General features: G+C 46.7%; 1 protein-coding gene across 1 annotated transcript in view; it reads left to right on the forward strand.

The window, feature by feature from the left end:
• The window catches only part of LOC144141201 (mediator of RNA polymerase II transcription subunit 27-like), a 74217-nt gene extending 59368 nt beyond the window's left edge, over positions 1–14849 (forward strand). The window contains exon 8 of the mRNA XM_077672769.1: positions 1557–14849. Coding sequence (XP_077528895.1) covers positions 1557–1691 — 135 coding nt within the window. The 3' untranslated portion in view covers positions 1692–14849. The remainder of the gene's footprint in view (positions 1–1556) is intronic.
• Positions 14850–27841: the final 12992 nt, after the last annotated feature.

A 27841-nucleotide genomic window follows, 5' to 3' on the forward strand; every position in this document is an offset into this window, starting at 1 on the left:
GTCCTTCCTACTGGTTCATTCGAGCTGACGTTACTAATGAACATGAACCACATCACCCAGTCGCAAGCATCTCTTACAGTTATTCATTTCCTGGTTTTGAAGCTTCACTCGCCCTGCGTGCCACGAGCAGCGCCGATTTTGTTAAACCCTGCTCATCGTTTCTATGAAATTAAAACCTTCATGGGTAGAAGGAGCACGGGTCATCAGGAGTTAAAATCAAATGGCTTTAAAAAGCAAAATGGTGAGGCCATCTACTCGATCTCCAAAGTTCTCAAGATCATGCTTTTAATACTACCGTGCTTGTCGCAGGTGACCGACACGGTGTGCTTCCATGTCCAAACGACAGGCTTTTCTAGTATAGTGCCATTGTGTGCGTGTTTGCCAGAAACCTTCATTGTGACCAGAAAACATGAAAAGTTGTGTTTAGTGAGGGCAAATGAACAAGATTGAACTGCACTAGCTTTCCTCGCTGCCATTGTTTTTGTTGTTGACAGTTTCTCTGTTTGAAACCGCCAAAATGAGGGCGGTTGTTCTTGCCCAGCTTTTACCATTTGCTGCTGAAAATTGTCATTTTTAACGAGGTAATTATTAAGGGGGGATTAGGCCTCACAGATTACATGGCAATGATAGTGTCGCCTGCTCTGGAAAAAAAAGGACAGGTACTAAGTTGACACTCTCTGAGCTCACTGGTGGCCACTCAAGGTTTGCTTACAACACAGTATAGAGGTCAAAACTGTTAACAACAGTGGGCGGATGTGTGGCCTTCGGTACATGCAGTGCAGCCTGTTGGAAGCCACTGATGGGATCAGCAAGATTCGGGCACAGCACTGCAGCAGCTAGGCATGGGAAAGCCATTGCAGATACTCCCGTGTTTTGGGGGCAAGGGGGGCGACATAAACAACCCCTCACTGCGACAGCAGCAGCCAGCGCCTATATTAGAAATTATCTTTGGCTAATAACCAGTGAAGTTTTGATCTTGGCTTTGGCGTGGTTCCTTGGCACAGGCATTCATTATCACCGCCGTGAAGTTTTAGCATGCATGCGTACGCAAGCATGTGATCTGGCAAGGACTTGCGTGTGGCCCGACTCTTTGGGCATCATTTTTTAGATAGTCATCGCCTGCAATATGATTTACGCGTTAGTTGCCTTTATTTTCACAACCAGAAACACAACCAAGACACAATTGCCTGGCAAGAAAAAAAAAATCAAGGAGGAAACAATAGCCTCTACATGCCCGGCTGCCACACTGCCGTGCCCTAATCTCTCTGGTCACGCTGTTGGCTATCAGCAGGCTGCACTGCATGTATTGAAGGCCACGTGTTCACGTGTTATTGTTGAAAGTGTTGATCTCTGTGCACAGAATAGGCTGTGGAACTACAATATGGCTGGTCAGGAGGGTAGTCTTGCCACCGATGAAGTTATTTCAACGATGCAACCAGGAAACAAACCTGGTTTGCAATAGGTTTAGCTCGCTTTATTTATTTATTTATTTATTTGCTTGTGCTGCAGTAGGAGTGTACCAACTCCCGCTTTTCTTTCCATTTCTGTCCCACCAGACGTGGCTCCACAGCTACCTGCACCTGTTCTCGGCTCCCTGTCGACGGTGCGGCACACGGCTCCAGCACAACATGCCGCCAACGTGGCGCGACTTGCGCAACTTGGACGTTTACCACGAGACATGCCGGCCATGAGCACCTGGCCAGTTCTTCTGTGTTCACCAAGTGACTGTGAATTGCCAGTTTTAGTCCGGAGTTGGCAGTGACAATTTAGAAACCACCTTCTTGCGTGGGAAGGGAAAATGCTAGGAGGTACAGCAATGCATGACTAAGAAGAGACTGCTATGAGCTGAGACCAAGCAGCAAGGCCTATTAACCCCTTTTAAAGGGGCACTGACACAAAAATTTTGCATCTTGTTTTTTTTGTTGGGATAAGTAGCTAGTGGCCTACTTATAACCTGTAGAAACCTCATTTGCTTCAGCGTGCGACAGTTGTTTAATTAGAGGCATTTTCAATGCGGCCAGTCGCAGTTTCGGTTTCAGTGAGTGCCGCGAAACGATGGATTTTGTGGATTTTGTGTGAACAAAGCTGACCACGTGACCGTCGGAGGGATATCACAGAGCAGAGCCGCCGTAGCACTGTCGAATCCGCATCGACGGCAGTTTCTGCAAATGCCCTCACGTACTGATCTCGTGAGGCGCTTAATTAAAAAGCGACCGTGGATGTGACGCAGGCGCTGCGAGTGCAAATGCTACCGCGGCTAAAGAACGACGCGCGACGCTCGAGACGGTGGGTGGCATGACGCGCGCTGGGAGCAGCCGGCCGGTCTGCCTACAGGTCCGCCTACAGATGTGTTCGGCTTAGCACTGCGGCGGATATTCGAGTGCCGCTCTCGTAAACGGTGCAGATGACAATTTTTAATGCAACCCGCCATCGCATCATTAACTCCTTTCTCATGTAAGCCACCATGGTCGGGACTTGGAGACAATTTCGTGCAGCGGTAACAAGCTATCACTCGAGCTACTTGCGCCGGCCTGGGCCACTTCGCGGCCGTGGCCGCCGCCTGCACAGCGACCGTGCGGCTAGCTCAGTGGGCTTTTCGTGCCTCCGGTGCGTTTTCGCATCCAATGGTAATAAACAGTAATAGAAACAGAGTGCCTGGAATCGCTGTAGAACTTTGGTCGCGGCCAGCTGCCCGATGAGCTGACGAAATCACGGCGCCTCCGCCGCCAACGATCGGGTCGTTCGTTCTCGAGAGCAGAAGCTCCGCCCTCCGGCCCTCCGATTGGAGCGGCGAGCCGGGCAAGCCGGCGAAAAACGCCGGCAGTGCGGAAGCGGCAAACACAAACTCGTGACGTGTTTGGATGTTGTTTATTTACACAATATCCTTGGGATGTCGATTGCGCGTGGTCCTCTGCTGGCTGCTCGGTTGCGTTTCGCACACTTTAAAATTGATTTTAAATATATTCTAGGCTGTATTCGCCGCTGATATTTTGCAGATGATGTATATGTGTTCCCACCAATCTATCTCCGAAGTTATCTCGCCTTCAAAATTTTGTGTCAGTGCCCCTTTAAGCTACATTGTGCGTGCAGTTTGTTGCTTCCTTCCTTAGTTGGTGTTAGTTAATTGTTGACAGCTTAGTTGGTTTTAGTGTAATGACTGCTTTAACAGAATAAGCCTTGCCAGACTGGGTACTCTGGTTATCTTGAGGTAGGGCCTCTTAATTGTTTGTGGTTTAGTAGCTATGATTGCAATGAGGGGTTATTTTTTCTATTCATCTGGAGTGAAATTAGGCTGGCATATATATGTTAGCTATCACTTGTGTCGCCTATTTTGCACCTCTAGTTCATAGTGCGCTGGAGGTTGGGCAGAACTTGGTAGTTGCACAATGTGATCTTCAGTTACAGCATGCCTGCTGATACAGTCGGCTGTAAAAGTTTGCAAGGTCTGCGATGCATGGCAGAGCAACGCAAACCTGCATTGCTGCGACATCTGCCACCCCAAAGTGCCAGGTCGAGGCTCATAGAACTTTCGTGCCAGGCGCGCTTTGTGCATGCTTGTCGTTTATTCGCTATGAGGCATCTCACATCACTCTTTTTTTTTTTTTTTTTTTTTTGCGAGAGTTTGTCTTACGGCACAACAGTTATATATACAACATCACATTTGTGTCACGCAGATACGTAAGTAGAGACCGGTACTGAGGGCCCCAGATCCACCGCTGTAGATCGGGGGGTTTCCCAGGGTGGAGCCCTGTGCCTCGCTTCCTCGTGATGTGCTTTTGATATTCATGGCAGCCACTGTGGGGCTGTGTGACCATCGCCACGGGTCTGCTTTCACTGGTGGAGTAAAATACATAGCTCGCCGGCGCCTTTTGCGTGGCGCACAACATTGTCTGATTATGTGCTACCTTAAATCGAAATTGAATTGAAAATAAGTTTTATTTCAACCAACATGACATGGGTAGTACTTAATATATACAGGAGGAGGTCCCAAGGTCATGAAAACTGCAAGCGGGACCATCCAAGTGATGTGCTGGTTGAGCGTTAGCATTAACTTCCATTTCTTCTCAACTAAGCTCAAGTGTGTGTTCTGCCATTTAGAACCAGTGCACCTTCTCGTTATCACCGTATACCTTGCATACGGGATTTTTGCTATTCTCGTAACAGTTCCGAGTTTCCCTTCGGTTATGCGGAGGCTCGTAAAAGTGGTCTGCGGTGATTTGAGTGCGGAATTCATTTATTGCCATTTTCTCTCGCCGTACGGCACAGGGCTCCTTTTCGCATTCTGCCCTCAGAAAAATGTGCCCGCCTCTGCCGTCGGAATTGATTGTGCCATCATGCTTACCTGCAGAATTCATACGCCACCGAGTCTCCCTGGTGGCGCCGAACGCAAGATGTCAGACATTATGCGTCCAAGTCTGGTTTTGTGGATGAAGCACTACTGAGGCATTTGCAAATGTAAAAAAGAGGCACCTAATAGGTGATGAAGTTATCTACTGACATCGAGGTGCCTTGCTCAGGCAAGCTCAGTATGCTGACAACTTTATGTGCAAAATAATGACCAGTGCAGTTGCCTTTTGAAGAGTTTACATGGCGATTCTCTGCGGCATAGTCTTGTACAGGGCTGTTACAGTTGCAGGCTCAGCGCTCAGTGCATCGTGTGCTTCTTGAGTTACACCCCAAAGAGCATCAGTGTTTGGTACAGGGAAATGTCTGGCAGCGACGCGCCTTTTCATTATGCCCCGCGAATTCTCCATTGGATTCGGGTCAGTGCCGCTCGGAGGCCATGGTAGCCTCGGCACACCGCAAGAGTTCAGAGTGGCTTCAGTAAGGCATGCAGTGTTTACTGGGCTGTGGTCAGGCTGCCGCCAGTAAAAGCCACCGGAAATTGGTCGTCCAGCATGTATGGCACTGAGGTCTCCTTGATTATATTGCAGTTCAGCAGGGCATCGAAGGTTTCATTGGTTCGGACGAGTGGGCCAAGTCCATCTTTGCTGATGACCCCCCGGATAGCAATGCTGCAACGACCACTTGGCAGCACATTTTGTGTGCAGTACTCCGGTTTAAGCACTCTCACTGGTTGGCGTGTGCCAACAAAACTGTAAACACTGTGACTGTTTACGTGTAGTAACTGTTTACTTTATTGAAAAATCAGTGCTACTGAGATTGTCTAAGGTAAGAAAAAAAAATGCACTGTGGCTACAGTGCTGCTAGAGGAGTAAGTCAATGGGCCTCAATAATATTCAGGGAAACAATTCTAGCGGTTGTTTACTGAACACTTACTTGGCCCTTGAGCGGCTCACCGAAGACAGAAGGTAGATTCTTGTTCTTTGGTTTACAGTTCCGTTTTCTATCCAGCATTTAAAAATCATTGTGTTAAAAACGTCAACCTCAGCCATACCTGTAGTTTAGGGGCTGCCAAACATGCTGCTGCTGGTTCCATCATATAGAAAATGTGAATTCATCTTACATGTAAAGATGACTTGGCCCAAGTCTTCAGAAGCCCAGTGCACATATGCTGGAGCGAATTCACCCTCTGTGGACACGTCTTGTCCTTAGATAAGGCTTTTGTGAAAGGCTAGATTAACCCCGCTTCCTTGAGGTGCCTTCTAATGGTGTCACATGATGTGTTAATGCCAATCTCTTTCTCAATTTCTTGGGTGCTCAAGAATGGCTCCACCTTTGCAACGGCAATAATTAGCCGATCTTCATCTTTTTCGGTGACCCTCACCCATCTACTCCTGGGGAAGTCAGCTAGCCTTCCTTGATATTCTCGGAACGCTTTTACACTTGCGTCACTGCCAATTTAGACCTCCCCGTCAGGCAGAATACCGTATTTTTACACCCATAACCCGCCCCTGCATATAACCCACACCCCCGCTTTCAGTCCACGACTAAAAAATATATATATATATCCCCGCATATTGCCTGTACATTTTATACAGGAAAGGCTAGACCAAAGCTACTACTAAAGCAGTGTGGCACATTTATTGAATACATTTTCTGCACGGCCTATGCCACAAATTCATTGTCACTGCTCTCGCTAGAGCTATCGCTTGGACTGCATTCATCACTGTCATACGCAATATCATCTTCAGTTTCGTCCATGCTGTTTGTAACACAGCATTTCTTGAAGCTCTTGCGAATCATCTCGCCTGGAAATACCTTCCGTGCTTCAACGATCCACTTAAAAAACAGCACAACATCAGGCTTACAGACACGGCCTGTTGGCATTAGGTCATAAAGACTTTCAGCCATCCATCCAATGTAAAGATGCTTGACGTTTGCTTTGAATAATCTATTCAATTAAACACCTAGAGGCTGAAGCATCGAAGTCATACCTCCAGGTCTGTGCCGGGGCGTGAAAGGCGATTCTTCGCGTCCTCAGTCGTGTGGCCACTTAGAATGAGCATGAACCTGCATGCGAGCATCACACTAGGCCTTTTCTGCCACACTGTCTTTAACGCTTTTATTACCGCAAGAAAATGGGCGTTTTTCATAGGCTCCAGAAATAATTTATGTGCCGGTACAAATATTACTCCAGCAAACATTGCAGCATACCAAACTGTACATAATGAAATGCTCTTTCGTAAAAATATAAATTGTAAAGGAAAAAAAGAATAATATTTACATATAAAAATGTAAAAGAGCTCCGTTTTAGTTGACTTTTAATAAATACAACAGTAAAAAACACGCAAATAACAAAAACAGTATACAATAAAGAAAACTCAGAATATACAGTTTGAACGTAAATAACCCAGGAATAGTGTAAAAAAAGATTAATAATTCTCTGTACAAAGCCGTCCTCACATAAATAAAAAAAGCTGTAAAGCCAGAACTCTTTCATCGCTTGTGCCAAGCGGTGAAGCAGTTCCTGGATTTTGTGAGGCACAGGTGTACTCCGCAATTTTCACTTGGAACGTTTGTTTTCTGTTCCCCCTTGCGTTGGTCATAGCACATTTTCAGTTCTGCCTTTTTGGCATCTTCTGGGGTGTTGCAGAACATCTTTTCGTGCGGGATCTACTCGAGGAACATGGTCAACATCAGTCTCGAGCAGTTGTGTGAGCTCCGACCAGAAAGACAGTTGGTCAAAGTTAGCGTTCCTGTGCAATTTTGGTGTTGTGGGGTGTGGCTGGTGGTGCTCTTCAAAAATGATGAAACTATTTACAACTGCAATGTCAATGCAATGAAAAAAAAAACGGTGTTTTCCACCACCTTACACATTTCATTCAAACGTTGTTGGATGAAATCAGCTGATCCGATCTATCAACACCCTGCATCCCATAGTTGTAGTCGTCAATCAGCATCAGCTTCTTGACTGGGATCAGACTCCACTCGTGTGCCAGCTCTCTTCTCTGTTCTTGTGGCTATGACATTCTTGTTGGCAGTGGGCACAGTGAACATCATGTTGAAAGCTCTCTTATCTTTCCACTGCTAATAAAGGATGTTGTTCTGTCGTAGCCAATGAACATCACCTCTCTTTGCCTTCTTTCCCCGTGAGGCATCCTTCAGTACAGATGGGAAGCACCGACGATCTTTGCGTGTCGTGCCACAAGCGAGGGCTTTTTGTTCGAGCAGGTGATCAAAGAGAGCCGCAGATGTGTAAAAGTTATCCTAGTTGATAACGTATCCTTGACCAAAGTACTGGCCACACAGCCGTGTCACCGCATCAAATGTTAGTCCAGTGGCACTACCGTAGTCGTTTCTTGTTTGCCTGCGTACACATAAAATTGAACCGTATAGCCAGTCTGTGAATCAGCAAGTACCCACAATTTATAGCCTCGGTTTACAATTTTGTCCCACATGTACTGCAAAATACCTCATGGTCCTTTCGATTTGACCATTCATTTGTCCGTAGAGAAGTTTCGTGCAGGTTGAAAAAGCTTTGCTGATGTGTTGTTCACATGTTGCAAAAGCCACGATACCCGGTGCAGCTTGCTATGTGAAGCTACAGTGGTGGCTTCCAGATCAGTCACACTTAGAAAGTGCAGAAGTGCTGAAAACCGTTCTCTTTGCATAATGTTGCATGAAGCAAGCCCTGTAAAAAAAAAAAAAAAAGTGTTAAAGCCGTTTTACTCAATGTGAAAGCTGTCGGAAGTGCAGAGCAGTGATTCGCCATAATGGGCTGTAGCACCGTTATCCGCTCACTGCTGCCACCCAATGCAATTCAGATTTCCTGCCTTCGCAGTGCTCACGCGCCCCCTGCCTGAAACTGTGCCAGCGGGAGTTCTGTTTTCTTCTTTTTTGTGTGTGTGTGATTGCTTTTCCTCCTGCACGTGCTGGCATTGCACTGACACTTTTTTTTTTCATTTATTATCGTAAAAAGCAACCCAACAAGTGTTCCTAGCTAAACTAACGCGGGCACTGGTGGTAATTATGTATATTTTGCCTCAAATGTACCTGCAGTTTTTTTCGCGCTAAACAACAGGGAGATGTATGACAAGTGCCAGCGGTTCACTAGTTTTGAACGCTTATGACTATATAAACCGCTTGGCTTTCAAAGCCTCTGTGGGACGCCGCGACGACAGAACGCCGTGTTGGTCTACTTAAGTCCTGCGAGCAAGCTACGACGACAAGGCGAGCCCCTAAAGTGCTCTGCACTTAAAAGTCTTCAAGTATAAATGGATGCGCGGGACGTCTCGTTCACAATGCTCATATAAATCAGAAGTCTAATGAACTTCACCAGTTCGTCAGGAGTGACCTCTTGTCATTTTTCAGGAGTGACCTCTTTTGGTCATTTGATCAGGAGTGACCTCTTTTGGTCATTTTAAATGCGAATGCATTTCTTAGTCGGGGGTTGTCGTGCTCCGTCGGCGTGCGCCTGCATTCCTCCAGCGCGAGCGCACGTGAGCGCGCGCCTCGTAGTTCTGCCTTCGTCGTCGTCGTCTCGGCGCGGCGGACCCGCGCCGCTACAGTCGGGGGTTGTCGTGCTCCGTCGGCGTGCGCCAGCAGGTGTTATCTCTCCGCGCTCCTCCTCGCCCCTAGCAACAGCTGTGGCGTGCCTAGCAACCGGAGCAGGTGGTAGCTCGGGCGGGAGTAGCGGAGGGCAAGGGGAGAGGAGGAGCGCGCTCGGGCGTGTTAGGGCGCTCGCATCGCGGAGCTCGGGCGGAGTAGCGGAGAGTGAGTGGAGAGGAGGAGCGCGCTCGGGCGTGTGAGGGCGCTCGCATCGCGGAGCTCGGCGGGAGAGAGAGCTCGCGCGCGGGGCGGGCGTGTTGAGCGGGTCTCTCTCTCCTCTCCGCGTACCCTCTCTCCGCTCGCTGCGCTCGGAAAATGTATATAAATGCAGTGGAGCGCGTGCCTCTCTCCGTTACTGCTTGCCGCAGCGCACTCATCGGTGCACCCAATGCATTCGCATTTCCGCACAATCCCCTTCGGGGAGGTGGGGGGAGTTTTTTTTCATCGATTGTGGCTGCACCAAAATCAATGAAAAATGACCGAAAGCAAAAGGTTTTTGTGTCTTATCGCAAATAGATAGAATGATATTCGCATGAAAGGTTGTAGTTTATTGGAGGGGAACACCAGTTTAGTCACCCATTTTTGACGATCCTAGCTTTGCTGCCCGCAACTTTCCGTAGCTGCATGTATTGAACAAGCAAGCCTGTGTTCGACGCTTTGCTCTCGCTAGTTAATCCGGTTCATTTTTATTGTGAGGTATTTACTCATTTTCGCCTGTGAAGTTTGAGGTTATCTTTGCTTAGTGGAGGATGGTCCAACATTATTCATGCCTTCTAACACGCTCTAGTTGCGTAGTCTATGGCATCATAAGTTCATCGACTCTCACAACCCTGAGACTGGCGAAGACAAAGCCATGTTGAGCTCCACATGCACTGAAACCACTGTTCAATAGAAAAAAGGCAAGCAAACACTGTTTTTCAGAATTCCGCTTTGAGTTCGCTTAAACACTGCTGTTTACAGACACGAAGCAAGGCCTGTTATCTGATCCCCTTTGACTCGGCGCATAAGTTTGACCTTTCAACGGTGATATCACGGCGCGGTCGCTGGGGCCGAAGGGAGATAGCTCCGCATGTTGGAAACCTTCAGATATAGTTCAGGAGCTGCGTTCCTGGTTCGGAGTAGTCTATAGTGCATCGTAGAACACCTGGTATAGTATATCGATAAATCGTAATTAGCAGGGGCTGGCACAGCGACCTGTAATGAGGTTGCACCATAATGCTGTAAAATGGTATTGCATCTGTTCAAAATGGCCTTCTTACACTGTTGATTGAGGCTTTCTTTTATCCGATATATATATACCAGAGATGTGCAACATTAGCCTGGCGCTGTGTGTCATATTTGACATCTATAGTTCTTTGTGATTATGTCGCCGAAAGGGCTTAACACGTGTGGGGAGCGACTCGTTTCCTCACACGTACTTTTTTACCCTTGCTCATTTGCTCCAAGCCTGCAACAGAAGGCACTTTTGCCTGCTCCCAGGGCTGCTCCCAGACCCATGTACCTTGATCCACCCCTGAATCTTCCAAGGTGACAATGGAAGTTTGCTTGCTCCCAGTAGTTATGCAGTTGCTGAACTGCGGTGGCTTTAGCAAGGAATACAAACTTAGCATGTGGTATAGCAGAAGGAACGGGGGAAAGGTAGGGTGTTCATTCTGCACTCCCGCTTGTCTGACGATACCAAAAAAACATTCCAACGGGTCTTGATTCATCTTCACTGTTAGAACATACTTGAAACGGCACTCTTTCAGTAGGTAAACTGAAAGCTCCTGCACCGATTTTAATGTTACGCGTAAGCCTTCAGCGGTTGACTGCGTCAAAAAAACGTCTTTGGAAATTTCTCCTTTCACGACCTCGGCCTCCCAAGAGTCTAGCCACTCGGATGCAGCTTCTAGGACAGAAAAATCCTTGCATCCCAGTTTTAGGCTTTCTGCTGGAAAACGCCGTTTCAGCGCATTAAAGAGGTCGTTTAAAAAACAGGTAAACTGGACTGTCGGTTCGGCATTAGTTATACATGGTGCACCTTCCTATGCGTAGAACATTAGTATTCCTTTAGCCACGGAGTTACTTAAAATCTGTGTCGCGAGCTTGACTCGTCATTTTCAGCATCTTAGATGGGTTGACGTGATTACATATACGTTAGTTTTGGGCATACTCTAAGTTCGCGACAGTGCTTGCTGCCTGCAACGAACAGGGCATCGTAGCATGACCATCTAATGAGCTTGCCATCTTTCATCAATACCTTCTTGTCGTGTAGTCGGTTCCTAATAAAAAGGTGAGGGGTGTCAGAAAGGACATACACCTTCCTTGAAGTGTCCAGTGGATGCTCGAAGGCATTCACCATGCTGCCCAGTGTGCCACTGATCCCAAGCTGCTTCCACATGGAGCGGTTGGTGGATGCTCCATCGCACACAACGCTGTCAGTGAACACTCCGGCCTGCTCAAGTTTAACGATGCACTGAATCAAGAGCTGCGCTAAAAGAGTCCCCTTAGTCGGTCTTTTGGATGCAAACACTGCTACGGGCCGCAAATAGTTCTCACCGAACGGGGCAAAAGCAAGAACCAGGTCGTGATCTGCGAGCTCACTACTCTGATCCTTCGTTTCGCCATGATCAACAGACCAGTATAAGTCATCGTTTTCGAGTTGACGGATATTTTCGTCCTTACTTGAATTTCGTCAAATATCAGAATTCCTGTGCGCTGAAACTGTGTGTTCGAGGAAATTTTAATCTTGAAAGCTTTGAAAAAGTTTTCATCAAAGCCGCACTTGAGGCCAACCATGCTTATGTACTTTTTTATCGTAATGATGCATGGCAAAGGCAAAAAATCATTACTGCATAAAAAAACGAATGTAGCTGGGCTGCGGATGCTCAGGAGAAGACACAACAGGAGCCAGTCATCTGTACACCGTGTTTTTGTTTTTGATGGGCACTTTGCGGCTGATATGCATTCTTGTAGCAGAAGAAGCTGCGCTGGTGGCAAGTAGAGGCCCTTCAATTCTTCAGTGATATCTTCTTCCTGCAGCTTTGCAAGTTCCTTCCTCGAAGCTTGCAACTGCCCCAATAGGAGCTTGTTGCTTTTTGTGAGTCATGCTCGGGATCGTTGGAGTGCATAGTTTGCTCGCCTCAAAGCGTGGAGCTTTTGTTTTTGTGCAGGTGCTACTTCCAACCTGATCCGCTTCAGTGACCGATCCTGTTTGGCTCTTGCAGCTCGATGATTGCCACGAATCCACAATGTATCAGCAAGGCCGCTGCAGAACTGACCGATGGTTACACTAAAAAACTAAAAGGCACCCGTTGTGTCCCCAGTTCCCCTGGCAGTCCACAAAAGCACATTCAGGAGAGACACGAGGAAAATTCTTTAAATTCAGTCCTCCGCAACACGCTTGTGTTGTCGATGACGCTGAGCACAGTATCCAGTTCTGGTAAAGTTGCAATTGACGGATTTAAACGAAAAGTACGTATTTGTTTGCCGAAGATGTAGGCCTGCACGGTCATGTCACTCTTCTCATGCAATGCCTTCCTACTGAACACCAGCAAAGAGCCGTCGCTTGTCCTGTGCGCCACCACAGCGTCTATAAAGAGGATATCCTTCACGCCTTCTGTGTCAGTGTGATGCACAGCCCACAAAGATTGTGGTAGGCTAATGCCAGGCGTTGAGTTAAAAAGCTCTTCAAAAGATGAGTTGTGCTAGGCATTTGCGTAGGGCTCAGTCAGTGCTGCTGTCGCAGGGAATTTCCACGCTTACTCTTGAAGCGATACAGATCTTGCCAGGCGACGTCGACATGGGCTCACTGCTGCGTCCACTGTGAGAAGTACTTGTTGAAGGGGCTACACGATGGGCTTGTCGCTTCACTTGCTTGCAAGGGCTTTTAATCTTCTTGGAGAGGTATCTTGGTGCTCCTGCGAAAATCGACGGTACAGCGTCTTTCGCTAGGCTGGCTATTCTTTTTCCAGACATTAGCACATGGCCGTCTATTTCTGCAGACCAAGTCTTCAGGATGAGATGAGGAGCAAAATGCTTCCTGCAGACTCTGTCTGTCCTTTGAAGCACGCGGTCCTTCCGAGGTATTGCACGTCTCTATGCTTCTGGCCTCACTGGATCATGCGGTGGTGTGAAAAGCGGCTACTTTTCCCTGCACGACTTGTACCCGGTCTTACAAAACGGAACAAAGCACTTTCCCATCACGCATGCTCTTGAATGAGTTCTTAGCTTACAGTGCTTGAGCAGAGCAAGTGAAAATGGCACGAAAAACATCGCACAAACAGCACAAATGCTGCGCAAACAGGGACAGAAAGCGCTGACAAGGAGAGCAGCCAGGCGCAGGCGAGGCACGAGTTACTAGCACCCTGCCCTCTCTTGGCACGTTGCGGAAGAAGAAGAACGTCTCCCCTTGACCCTCGCGGCTCGCCCGTGCCGTTCGCTCACCTGGAATACCTCTTACACTGTAGCTTGAAGTGAAGCTTTTTTTGCAGCCGGTGGCAGCACATCCTGTCCAAGTGATGTACGAACCCTGCAGATAACCATAAAAGCTCTAAGATCCCCCAAAAACACAGGGAGGTAAGCGCGCACGACGGGGAGATCTGCTCAAGGTCGAAAACGAAACTAACCTGGGAATAGCTGCGGATGCTCCGGGCTGACTCACAACATCTTCGTCTTCAGAGCTTGAAGATGACGTGCTGTCATCTTCAGACTCGTAGCTCGAGTTGCTCAAATCAGCTGCAGGCACAGGGTAGTTTCAAGCGTAATATTTTTCCCGCTTGTTGAAACGTTGAAAAATGCGTTTTAAATCATCGATCACCGGTGATCGATTTGAATAGGCGTGGTAACGAAAGAGTTAATCCAGCCCACGACCAAGTCACTGTTCACTCAAAGGTTCCCTTTTGCACGCACCACCGCACTGGCAGGCAACGTTATCTTAGGGAGAGTTTTCCACTTCAGGACAACGTAAGGTGGCAGTTCTGTACCGTCGGCAAGGGCACACAGCATCACTGTGCAGTGCAACTTCGTGTTCCCACCGGTCAACACACTAACTGTACTGGCGCCTGTCTTCTCGATTTTTGTATTCAATGGCATCTCAAAATAGCCAGGTGTTTGACTTGCATTTCCAATCTGTGAAAATAAGTAATCGTGTTGCCTTCTGATGTCGAGTACATAACATTAATAGCTCACAAGCTTTTTTTTCGTAAGCAACTGGTAAGCGTTGGCTTAAGGTCATCCGTTGTCTTATTAAAAGTCCTTGTTATTTCATAAACCGGTGCAACCATCCATGGCTCATATGGCACTCGCGAGGTAGGCCTTGTTATCAAGATAGCCGCCTTGCTTCAACTTGGGCCATTCCGATTGACACGACATGGCCCCGACCTCTCCTTTCTTGAATGCACTTTTGAAGCTGCATCTCCAGTTCAGGATAGGTGCCGGTCTTGGGGCCACGAAACAACCTACGGTCACGGTGCGCAGCTCATAAGCTTTTTTGTTCTTCCTCCACTGCTGCATGTGATTCATCACCATTGTGCAGTCTTCCTGCTTCGCGGTTTCCAACTTCCTTGTCGACGGCTACGATTTTTAGCTTTTGCTGCGCAGTAAACGAGTGCCGCTGAATGGTGCTCAAGGCAACTTTTAGTCCCGTCTGCGTACACTGGGTACGTCTGCCAAGTGAGCAGTCAAAAACGAAAATGGTGCAAGGACGGAGATCGTTCAAGTACTTTTCTGACTTCCCATGTGGCGTCGCCACTTACCATTCCTGTATGAATGCAGAATACAATTATTATACAGCAAAAAGGTAAAAGTTAGAAACAATTGACATTAAAATAATTTTTGCATCTAAACAGTGGACTTTAGTGTGGTGGCGAAAGCCACTGCCTCATTTCAAACAAACTTCAACTCATACGGTATCTACAGGCGGCCACAGAATAAACCGGACCAAGTGAGCGGTGCGCGAAAACTCTCGGCGCGACACCTTCCGGCCCAGCGCCTGTTGTCGAGATAGCGGAGGGTGCATGCGTGTCCCTCCCTATAGTTTGTGCATGTAGTTTCCTTGATTTCGGCTGCAGCACTTCGTTCCTCTCGAATGCGACACGCGGCGGCGCCTGGCGTGCCTACCGAGCGGCGTGATGCTTGGCAGCAGCCGGCAGCATGCGGCATGCGCTGATGCCGCGTAATTGTGCATTCATCTGAGAATGTTTGTTCGGCGCCCTTTCTAACATTTTATTGACTGGAACGCAAACTGGCGTTGAAGAAAGGCTACGATAAAGATTCACATGACTGAACCAGGGCTGGTCGTTATGCAACGAACACACAGTTGATATCAGGAACCGAAAACAGCGATAGTTTATTCGCTTCGGAACAAAAAAACATGGGTGATTGTCCAAGTGGTTCCCCTGATTAATTGTGTGTGAAGTTTCCGTCGTTTTGGATAACTTCACGAATGCGTCGAGGGTTTCCGTCGTTTTGGATAACTTCACGAATGCGTCGGGGGAGCGACTCATAAGGCGACTTGATTTCGGGACGGGAGCGCAGGCGTCCCCATTCATCTTCCACTGCCTGCCACAGCTCGTTCGCCGTGTGACCGCAGTCATTTCGTTTACCATGATTCATTTTCATAATCCCCCACACATTTTCTGTTGGATTTAGGCCTGCCCCGCACGGAGGCCACCGAAGCTGTCGCACCGCGTGGTCCTCGAGCAGTGCGCTCACGGCTCGTGCTGTGTGGACAGGGCTTCGGTCCTGTTGCAGGATGAAGCACCCGTCCATGAACGGGCCGTCCAGGATGTAGGGGAGCAGACTTGTCGTAATGATGCTGCAGTACTGGGTAGCACTAAATGGCCCAGAAATTCTGACGAGGGGTCCCAGGCCGTCTGCACTCATTGCACCCCATACGCTGATGGAGCACCGCCCACTGGAAAGGACGCTTTGGGTGCAGCCGGGCTGGTATCAGAAAAATGAATAAAGCGAATTCGTATTCTAAATACGGAAATACATTCAGGAAAGATGTCTCTGAGAGTTGCCTAAAAGATAATCGGAGGGTATAATAGCTAAATCAGTGAAAGGACATTTGCCGTGATTGATGGTTTATATCGATTTAAATTACTGGCACTTTTGTTTAGCGGAAGGCTGCACCCCCACTGCCACGTAGGCGAACAGTATCTTGTATAAAGCTATGCTTTAATTTCATCCGCTTTCCACTGCGAGAATTACAAAATGCCCCGTTAGACGATGCGGGTTACCTGAAGTGTTTCAAAGAACAGCGACAAGAAACGCTTAACAAACGGTGCTTATAAAACTATGATTAAAATGTTTCAAATGAACCCAGCTGAATAAAATTTACAGGGACATTGCATATCCGTTGCTCCGAAATATAGTTATTAACAGGCAGTTATGCATTGCTAGCCTCAACACTAGCCTCAACAGCTAGCCTCAACAGCTGCAATGCTAGCCTCAACAGCTGAGTGCAACGCTTAGCGTTGCACTCAGGACCCCTGAAGGGATGCTCAGCAATTGTCACATTAAACCGTGCTCCCAATTTGTCCTCTTACGCTATAGTTGTTTATGTATCGTCTAGAATGCACATTACCAGCTACGTTTCACAGTTCAGTTTCGTACCTGCAGCTGCAGAGTGGAGAAAGTCGATTCGTCTGTGAATATAACTTCCTTTTCCAGCCTCTGGCGGTCCGTCAGGTGCGGTTTCTGCGCTGCCACGCAACTCCCGAGTCCCGCCTCCTTCAGTCGTTTTCGAATTGTCTCGCAAGGGACATTCAATGACAGCTCCTGTCAAATATCTTGTGCAGACAGGAAGAGATCTGCCACAGCGACGGCGACAGTCAGTAGTTCCTGCTCCTAACTGGTGATTTTAAGCCGCCCGCTGCACTCTGCGTCAATGAGCCTGCCCTGATCATCGCGGTAAGTTTGGATAAGGCGTCTTACAGAAGTCCTAGACCTCCCGGTGAGGCGGCAAATTTCCCGCTTAGTAGTCCCTTCGATGAAAAGCCGCACGATGTGCCTCTGTTGCTCGATGGGGACGCGGGACGGCATTCTTCACGAATATGGCCATGCAGGACGAGTTACTTGCTTTAACGCTTCATAGCTATCACTGTTCAATGGGTGACATGGAAGGAAATGCCTCATTGCTTTTTGATAGCAATTCACTTACAACGCACAATTGTGTATTTCGGTCTATTTTTCCAAAGCAAATAAACCATAGCTGTTTTCAGTTCTTGATATCAACTGTGTGTTCATTGCATAACGAGCAGCACTGGTTCAGTCATGTGAATCTTTATGGTAGCCTTTCTTCAATGCCAGTTTGCGTTCCAGTCAATAAAATGATAAGAGCACCAAACACCAAAAAGAGCACCAAACAAACATTCTCAGATGAACGCACAGTTACGCGGCAACAGAGCATGCCGCCCACTGCCGGCTGCTGCCAAGCATCACGCTGCTCGGTAGGCGCCCCACGCAAGGCGCCGCTGCGCCTCGCATTCGAGAGGAACAAAGTGCTGCAGCCGAAATCAAGGAAACTGACATGCACAAACTATAGGGAGGGACACGCATGCGCCTTCCTCTATCTTGACAGCAGGCACTGGGCCGGAAGGTGTCGCGCCGACAGTTTTCGCGCACCGCTCACTTGGTCCGGTTTATTCTGTGGCCGTGCGTACATATCGTTGTCAAGGTATGGAGCTGTGTTTTCATTGTGTTTCTGAATACTGGCACTCCCACTCTGTACTCTTGAACGGCGCTTTTTCTTTGCGGAAAACTCAAACTGACTTGCCCAATATTTTTGCTCAGATTGTTATATTGTAGAGCTGTGTGGGCAAAATGAGCACTATCAGTGGGATAAGAGTAGCTTAGTCGCTATTACGGCTGTAGGGGCCTCATGGCACAACACACATTGCCGTGAAGCTGCACCGAAAAAAATACCTCGCATATAATTTGCACCTCTACTTTACCCGCCGCGGTGGCTCAGTGGCTAAGGCGTTGCGCTGCTGAGCACGAGGTCGCGGGTTCGATTCCCGGCCGCGGCGGCCGCTTTTCTGATGGAGGCGAAAAGCAAAAACGCCCGTGTGTACGAGATTTCGGCGCACGATAAAGATCCCCAGGTAGTCAAAATTAATCCGGAGCCCTCCACTACGGCGCGCCTCATCGCCTGTGTTGCGTCGGCGCGTTAAACCCCACAATCAATCAATCTGCACCTCTACTTTACCCCTGAAATGTTCGCATTTTTGGTGCAGCCTGCAGGTCATATGTGCGAAAATACAGTACCTCCTTCTGGGGTGCCCCTTCCACAAAGACCTTCTTTGGTCCTCCAGAATGCAAGATGGCATGTTTGGACAACACGCAACATCAGTTGGGGTCTCAACAGGAATGAGCGGCAAACGGGAATTGTGGGTCAAGTGAGTTTATCGATGCTTGGGTTACCAATTGAAATGTAATTCGAGCTTAACTGGCAGTGCCTTTTCAGAGGTAGCATTTATCTTGAGAATGTTGCGCGCCACGCAGAATGCACCGGCGAGCTATGTCTTTTGTTGCACCAGTGAAAGCAGACCCTGGGGGGATAGTCGCGCAGCACCACAGCAGCTGCCACGAATATCACAAGCATGTTGCATGTAAGCGAGTGACAAGAAGTGCCAGATAACGAAGAAAGGACAGGCATGCACGAAACGCACCTGGTGCGCAGGTTCCTTGAGCCTCAACCTGGTGGTCTGTGGCAGCAGATGGTGCAGCAATGCAGGATTACGTCACTGTGCCACGCATTGTACACTGTACTTGAGGGATAAAAATAGAACACAAACGCTGTTGCTTTGAAGCCGGAAGTGTAGTTTGTTTTATGGTTATGTTCTTACATGAATGTACATTAAAATGCTCTACTGCCACCTGTCGGACTCTGAATAAAGAATTCAATGTTTCTTGTTAGCTGAGTCGATATAAAGCCAGTCTTGTACCAAAACTGAGGCAAACCTGGTCCAAAATTTGGTTCCGCCTCTGTGTGTCGCAGTTAATCACAGTAGTGTAGTCTTTCACCTCAACAAACCTGCTGACATTGAAAAATAAACTATTCTCTGCTGTTCAAACTTGTCTCCCAACAAAAACCAGGGGTGGTGCCATTATTCTACTTTCAGTGCTGATTCAGCAATATACTTGCAGCAAAAAGTATGGATGCACAAATATTCGAAACTTTCAAAAATGTCTAAGTGAATCATGCAATATTCAATGTGGCTTCAAATTGAATACAGCTGAACCTCGTTATAAGAGACACTGATGTAAGAGACAAATGGGTATAAGAGACACTATTCACCCACATGGTTGGCTGCCCTATCTTTCCCATTAAATCGACCTCTTTTATAACAGACATTGGATGTAGAAGATTGGTTATAAGGGACAAGTCATCCTTGAAGTTTAATCAATAATCTCGCTTGCAACAGACATTTTAACTTCAGATGCAGTGCCACCAGTCACTAATTGCAGTTGCTTCCATTGTGGAAACACAGGTGGACGACAGACAGGTGCAGTCGCTATTTATTATAACTCCAGCAAACACAAAGTGGTTCAGTCAGCTATGAAATGACAATGAGAAGCCCTGCCAATGGAAATGCAACTGACAGAAGTAGTTGAAGCTTACTGCCATTCATTGGATGGAGCGCGATCACACATGCGGGCTCTCCTACTCGCGTAGCTCCCAATCAAGAAGCACTGCAGACGTTGAGTCCTGCAAGCGTAATGAATAGCCTGAGCACACAGCGGAAGAAGCTGTGCGCTCTGGCTATTCATCAGGCTTGTGAACTCAACATCTACGATTCATCTTCCACAAACAAGGAAAGGAAAAAAAGCTTGTAGAATCGGTTGTAAAAAACAGTGTAAATACAGTCATGAAGCAAACAAAGTTTCATAAATTCTGGGACCAAACAATAATTAGAATGAATCTTTTGAAACATGCTGTAGCGTTCTTTTGACCTTATTTTAGTCATACAGTGCCCACATTGAACTAGGGTCTGATTAGTAAGTGAAAACATGGTACCCTGCTTATAAGAGACATCTCGTATAGGAGACAGAAACTGCTCCCCGGTACGTGTCTCTTATAAAGGGGTTCAACTGTAGCACTATTTTAAAACTTCAAATATATTTGCGAAATAATTCTAAGTTCTAAGGGACAGATGTTTCACCGAGCTTGGATACATAAAATTATACGTTGTTGAAAATGAGAAATGCTGGACAAATTGCACACTGGGTGTACTGCACTTTGACCTTCTGGAAGTGTTCTGCCTCTGACAGTGACAGGCTTTGCGCAGTGCACCTGTGATGTGCGGCTTGAGGGGAACAAGCTGAAGGATGGGCTCTCACCTCCTTGGCGTTGGGCCAACTCCACCTTCTTTCGTTTGAACATCCTGTTACAGTGGTGTGCACTCCTCAGGGGCCAACACTCGGTGTATTAGAAAACCCAGCTGTTGATCTCAGCTATTTTTATGTGTTCGTATTTACTTCAACTTTTAACCCACATTTAATAATGTGCATGTGGTGCAATGTGTTTTGAAAGTAAAATACATGCGTTGTTAGTACTGGGAAAGGGACCTGCAAACAAGTTCTAAGCAGGGACCCTACCCACCCCACCATGAGGGTATGCTGGCCGGGGCATAGAGGGGCCATGCTGACAAAATACAAGCTTGTTTTATTTGAAATATTTGGTGTTTTATAGTGCCCTCAGGGCTTGTCCGACACTAAATGATGCTTTATTCATTGAGAAATTGACCAATTTAAGCTAAAATTTTTATTCTCCTGCCAAATCGTGTGTTTCGTGACGTATGCGATGATGCGACAAGGACGGGTCTTCAAGCAAACTTTAGTACGCCGTTTAGTCGGCAGCAGACTCCGGAACGTCTTGTTTACCGTCGGTCCTCCTAGATGGTGCCATCATACTGTGCAGGGCCGCTGTCTGCCCTCGCTTTGTTTCTGACCGTATTTGCTCCTAGCTTGTTTTTGTTGTGGTTGTAAGTAATCATTTCATGAAACATTGGGTATGCTCGACAAACAGGATGACATAAGACAATGTCGGTTATGCCAATCAGCCAGTGTCGTGCGAGGCAACCCCGAAGTGCCGGACTGCTGTGCAGCTATAACAAGCATAGTGCGCGCAGTACCAACAGCAGTACGCACTGGGGCTGTTATGTTTACTTCCAGCCGTAACATGTATTTGAAGGGGCCCCTCTCCAAAAAACACCTGGTATTGCCATTGGCACAGCAGCACCCGGCTGGTCAAGCCGTGGTTGCAAAGGGTTTGTGGACGCAGAGCCAAACACTTAGATGCACACTGGAACAAGCCAAAGGTTGACCTGCGATATGCAGAGTGCATTCTTGTCGTTACGTGGGCTGTCAGTAACACAGGATTCCTTGAGATTTTGCAAATAAGTTTAGAAAAAAGGAAAAGAACTTGTTTTCGTGTATCCCTTGATATCTCTTGTCCTGCAAAGTGCTCGCATGATTTTTGCGACCAGATATTACTCGTACAAATGCCCAAAAATCTATTTTAGAATTTTTTGCTGATCAGTCCCGAAAGAGCGGGAACATGCTTGTTTGAGGTTGCTTCTTTTATGGTATTTCTACAGGGCTTTCTCTTAAGAGTGCATACTCTGGAGCCTTGGGGACACAAGCACTGTGAATGTGGTGTGCAGTACTGGTGACTCGCACCCAGTAAAAGTACCGGCATGCTTGTTTGGTTATAATTATTTCTTAACTTTGTATCCTTTCTCTTACATGAGGTGAATTAAACAACTTGCATTCATGCTTCTAATGTGTCTATTTGTAATGGGTACGAGCAAAGGTGAATGGAATTGCTAGTCGGAATCGGTAAGGATTACTGCTTCTTTACACTTGTTTTCTGCAGTCAAATCTGTTGATTCCAAATTCATATAGTCAAATTTATCCACATGCCCTCGGTCAATGGGAGAAGCCTTCGTCCTGCAGTGGACCTGAATAGGCTGGTGATGATCCACATGCCCTCCAAGCTGTGCCTGTTCAAAAGGTCATAATTTTAAGCTACTGTATCCTTGTTTACGAATCCTTATACTATAGCTGCTTCGCTTGTGTGCTAGGTACTAACCTTTAGGGTTGGTACTTATAAACTTGGCATTTTTTGTAAGTGGCGGCAACTATTATGTCCTAAACAGGCATCCTGACGGCATTCTGCAGAGTGGCTGGGTGCAAGAAATAAGGATGCTGGGATTCATGGAGCCCGCCACAACTGCACGAGAAGAATTTATAAAATCCTGGAGGTTGCATTTTTTTTCTCTCCAAGGGCTTTCTCCACCAATCCACAGGCACTAAGCAGATGGCACGATTTCCTGCGTGAAATTAGGAGTGCTGGGATGACCTGCTTTTTCCAGTAGAGGGAATCACTCGGTATAGGCACTCTGGTTCACTTTAACTCTATCCTGGCTCACCAGAAACAACTGCTGGTCACCTGGAAGTGACCTGAGAAACTAAGCAATAGGAGAGGCCTTTAATAATGCACGACACTTCTGGCGTGGGAAATGCGTGACAGGTACTATGTATCTTGGGAAAGCCCATCAATCCTACGGCTCCTCACTTCCACAATATTCGTACAACATGCGCATTGATGAAAGGCAGCTCAGCCACAAGAAGTATTTGCTTCCCCTATGCAAGTTTTGCCACACAGATGTTGTCCAGTGAGTGCAGGAGCTTGCTTGCATCTATTTAATTGAGGATGAGCACCAACCCTGTCGTGCAGAACTGATTTTGGCAGTCCATTGCACACGTTTTTCGAAGACTCGCTGCGCAGAAGGTGTACCACTTGTCATGCAGGTGCACGTGGACACTAGAAAAGCACGCATGTTTAATAAAGGTAATTTTAGTGACAAAAAAAAGCAAAAAACAACGAGGTACAAAGGCACAGTGCTTTTTGCATTTATTTTTTGTCATCGGGGCAGGCATAAAACTGCTAACGAAAACATTGGCAACACTGTCTGTATCACTCGCTTCGCTGCTGTCCCTGTTGCATTCATGTAGCTAATGTAACGAGCGACAGGAATGAGTGTGTGCGGATCACCATTGTGCCGCTTGAAAAAAACCCTCCATGTGGTTACCGCTCTACTGTTTCAGCATTCGGTAGCAACCTTTGTACAGAATAAAGCTTGATTATTGTAATTAATTGCAGATTTAGTTTCCTTAAGTTAGAGCTGACAACACCTAATTTCTTCCAAGTGCATGCGAAAACTGATGTGCACCCTGTGGCAACTTTATCTTCCATGGGGATTCCTGCTTACTGCTATCTCTGCTTGTACAGCAGCCACCATCACAATCAACTCGGCGAGTCACTGATGCTGGAACACTTGCTCCTGGCCACGACTGGTCACTGTTGCTCAGACTGCCACAGAATGCTTAAAACCGGAGCAGTGTGGCCAGTGATGGTCAGAGGAAGTCTGTTCTTTGAATACTAAATATCCTTGCTCCAACTGCCACACAGTTTCTTTAAAAGAAAGATACTTAGCTGGAGAAGTGGGACCAGTGAAGGCCAGAAGAAGCATATTTTCAGGAGGAACTGCTTCGCATATCCATTGTGATTACAACTGGTAGCGATATCGGAGGCTGGCCTTTGTGAAAAAAGCATGAGCAAGAGGTAGGCAGCGCTGAGGAAAGCATTGCAAGATGTATGTAAGAGACAGCTCGGAGCATCGTATTATCACAGTTACACAACTGCTTGCATAAGTTTAAATGGTTTTGTGTAAACACCACTTAGGTTTCTTTAGCGATTTTTTCATTATGTGGCGTTCATCCATCCACTTTAAACTATTGTTTTTCTGACTGCGTGAAACTTGTCTTTCCATTTCTTGTGTCAAGTGCTGACAGTGTGCTTGAAATGTATGTGTGACATTTGTGATGGAGGCAAGAAATGAAAACACCTGTGGGCAAACAAGACTCCAGTGCCGTCTAAATTAACTTGCAGCCTTCCACCACGATGTGCCTTGTAGCCCAGGTGCAGCTTCATCACTTAGACACCGCAATTTTATTTATTGATTAGGCCATCTACTAAACTGGACGAGAGCCCTCTTCTGTGGCAGTCTTATAGAGAAGGCGTAGTGCCGGCGTGCAGACTATTTTTTGTTCTGGATAAGTAATGCTTCGATATGACTGAACTGGGGCTGCACTGCGTTCAATTGTACTTACTCAGTAGGTTGGCCCATCTGGTTACACCGCATCCAGGCTATCCTTTTACAGTAACGATTTGAGAGACTAGTGTCAAGAACAAATCTCTGCTTTTTGCAAATCATTTCTACAAATGCAGTTCTGACAACAACCAATAAAATTTCCTAGAATCTTCTCTGACAATCTTTTAGTATTAGACCAAGGAGAAGCTTCATTTACTACAGGGTTCTGTCTTCCAACAAAGTTAGTGTGAACATAGCAGTAATAATAATGTTGTCGCCCTTCAACTAAAATGGTCAACAACAACAATACCTGGCACGCTGTCTCCGAACATTATGAGCAGTCATGGGCACGTTAACAGAAAGAAGTTGCAGTGTTACAGTTACCGTTACCTAACCCAAAAAAGGAACTCTGTTACAGTTGCAGGTTCTCAAAAAGTAACATCATTACTTTTTCGTTACTGTATAAAGCTGAGTAATAGGTAACAAATTAAATGATAGTGTTTATTTAATAGAAATGTACAGAGGCATGCGGAAAGTCAAAATTGCACGTGGTAAAGCCCCACACGAAGGAAACCTAAAAGGGAACGCACTCAAGCCCAACACCAACAATCGTTGTGTGCACACCATTTTGTACTACGTAGCAACTTTTTGTTGATGCTCCCTTTGTGTCATTATGGGTGCCCAGGGTAGGCCAGCTTCCTGTTCAGTGGAGATCTAATTGGCAGTTTTCATTTTTTTGCCTATTTCTTTTTTTTCCTCGTTTTCACTCGACTCGAAGGGAAGAAAAAAAAAAATTAGCAAATAACCTTAAGCACTGACCTCCAGCCTCAGTTTTCTGCAAGGAAAACAATCATCTTAGTGGCCTTCTCTCCTAAATTGCAAGGGGAGCCGTGTTGTCGAAAGGTGAAAGCTGGAGAGGATATGGGAGATAGGGAAGTCCGAAAATCTCGAAAGCACGAACTGCATGTCGGCCTTTCACGAGTGTTGCTGTTGGATGATTTTTTTATAAAATGGAAGTAACTGTAATGGTATTTCCTGTTACTATTACTGTGTAAAAAGTAGTAGTGTTACAGTTATAAGTTCTACCAACTTAAAAGTACCTAGTTACAGTTCACAAAGTAATTAGTTACCGGTAATGCATTACTAGTAACTAGTTATTGCAGCACTGATCATAAGGGATACTGTGCTCATGGCTGGCAAAGCCTTCAGCTCTGCTTTGGCGATTGTCAGTAAATTGGGCATGCACAGGATGGCATGCATACACGCAATATCACAGTATGCAGTTCCCTGAAGAGGTTCATCCAGAGTGCCACCATAAGGGTGTTGTAGGTCAAGGGGGGTGAGGAATATGGCATGCACTGTAGGCTTGGCACTGCTACTTTCTGAGGCATATAGACCCACCTTTCTGAAACCGGCACTGGTTCACAAGTGTTAAAGGGACCCTGCAACACGGTTTTCAACTTTTTTTGAAATCTTAAATGCTTACAGAATGCAGTCATCCAACACACCCAGTACTTAGATTAGAGGGTCGCAAAGTACCTCAGCCAAAAATTACTGCTCTATGCCCATCAGATAACTTGTAAACTTGCTCAAAGGATTTTTCTCTTTTTCCCGGTCTTGACGTTCTTCGACGGCTTGAATTATGTCACTAAGGCCATGTAGCGGCTGTTAGCCGGTTTTCTTTCAGTTGCAGCAATGAACGCTTTTCGATAGCAACTTTTTAAAAAAAGCCGCACCAAAAAAAAGCAGAAATGGAAGGCGTATCTGGTGCCATGAGCAGATCATGCAGTGTGACTTCGTGCTGGCGATAACTATAGCTTTTGCAGTGGTTCCAGATACGAAGGAAAGAGTGAAAGCGCTTATCGAAAGTGTTGCAGGGTTCCTTTAAAGGTGTTGCTGGCCCGCGTCTGAGAAGTGTGATGGCTGAAGACAAAAAAACGCATTGTTGGCAAGTGTGAGTGAGGACAGCGGAAGATGCCTTCAATAATGCTGTGTGACGACAGGCTTTTCTTATCCAATATTATAAAGTCAAGGTCTGGACCTTTACTTGGTTTAGAGCCTTCGGGCTGAAAGATGACAGAAAAGGAATTGAGGTGCCATCCTACCACACAGTGGAAGCCAGCGAAGCTGTTAGGTGAACGGACAACAGTGAACGATAAATAAAATAACACACACTAATTCAGGTTATAAGAGTTCTATTTTTCATTTGAAACTTTTACACAACGCCTTTACCATCACTATGGTACACTTTGATGGGATCATCCACAACAAGAGCAAGATTTCTAGCAAAAGCCAAATCTATGTGGGTTCTGTTGTCTGTGTGCTAAATTTGGGCCATAACACTTTCGCCACAGTCATTCCCTGACAAACATCATCACCAACAATGGTGGTAGGTGTCTCCACTGCTTGCTGATCTAGCTACTCTCCGACTATCCACTTTTAATATTAGTTGTGCCCAGTGAAAATGGATGCATTTTCTGGATGCTCCGCTCTTCATTGCCCGTCCAGAGCTGTCTTCACGCCTCAACTCTGAGTTTTGCGTGTGATCCTTTTCTGCATTGCACTAGAACCATCGACGTGACACTGGACCCCCGCCACGGTGGCTCAGTGGCTGAGGCGTTGTGCAGCTGAGCCCAAGGGCACGGGTTCGATTTCCGGCCGCGGCGGCCGCTTTTCTGATGGAGGCGAAAAGCGAAAACACCTGTGTGTTTCAGATTTCGGTGCACGTTAAAGATCCCCAAGTGGTCGAAACTAATCCGGAGCCTTCCACTACGGCACGCCTCATTGCCTGTGTAGCGTCAGTGCGTTAAACCTCGTAATCAGTCAAGGTCGACACTCAGCAACATATCCACATTAAAGTCACTGACTTTGGCGCAAGGGTGTCGAGGCCAAGGAGCTCTAGTGCCAGTTCTAGGTGAGCCTTCTTTCAGCGAGTAAAATATAAATGGAATGAATGTGAGACAGCTGAAACATAAATAAATAGCATGCATGTGTAAAGGGTCCTCAGTCTAAAACGTGAAGGTGGTCATGATAAGAGATCAAAATGACGTCGGAGCGTAAGGAGTGCCAGGAGCCCAAAACATGTCCCTTGCATTAGCAAGAAATGTGAAGGTCCTGGCGTATACCAGTCTGGCGTTTCGCTTGGTAGGTAATGAGTTTTGAAATTCCAGTGCCGTGAATTTAAGTTAAAAGGTGGTCTGGGGGAAACATAGGTTTGTCATGCTAAAGATAGTGATGGGTGTAGAGGTATACTATATGTGTAAATCTCAGGAAAGTCAGCGTGTAGCGTCCTGAAATCGTGCACATTCAAGGTATGGAGGGTTGACAGCCGTCCTCCACGTCTGCTGCAGACTGGGGGTTGTGTGCCGTTTATTAGTGTTCCATACGTGTGGCCTATTCTCAGTCTAGACATAGCAAGTTTCAAATTTGTTGAAACATTTCAAATCTGTTTCGCTTTTTCGTAATATATCGACCTAACTGTGGTTTTATTAAATGTCATTTGTAAAGCATTTGTTTGCCCCATTCCTGTTGCAAATGTTGCTGGAGTTTTCTTCGCAGAACTGGCTGGTATGGGAGCTGTGATATGCCTGTGCTACTGCGGAGTGCGGCCTCACCCGCACACCTGACAGCGATTCCATTTCCCAGATTGCCACTGTGTCCAGGCACCCAACGAACTATTATTTGGAGGTTTTCAGAATAGGCCAACACCCAACACTATCGCTTTGATGAGATTATTTATAATC

This window comes from Haemaphysalis longicornis, unplaced genomic scaffold, assembly GCF_048455015.1.
Source record: "Haemaphysalis longicornis isolate Haplotype H1 unplaced genomic scaffold, Haemaphysalis longicornis Haplotype H1 scaffold_1, whole genome shotgun sequence".
NCBI classification, from domain to species: Eukaryota; Metazoa; Arthropoda; class Arachnida; order Ixodida; family Ixodidae; genus Haemaphysalis; species Haemaphysalis longicornis.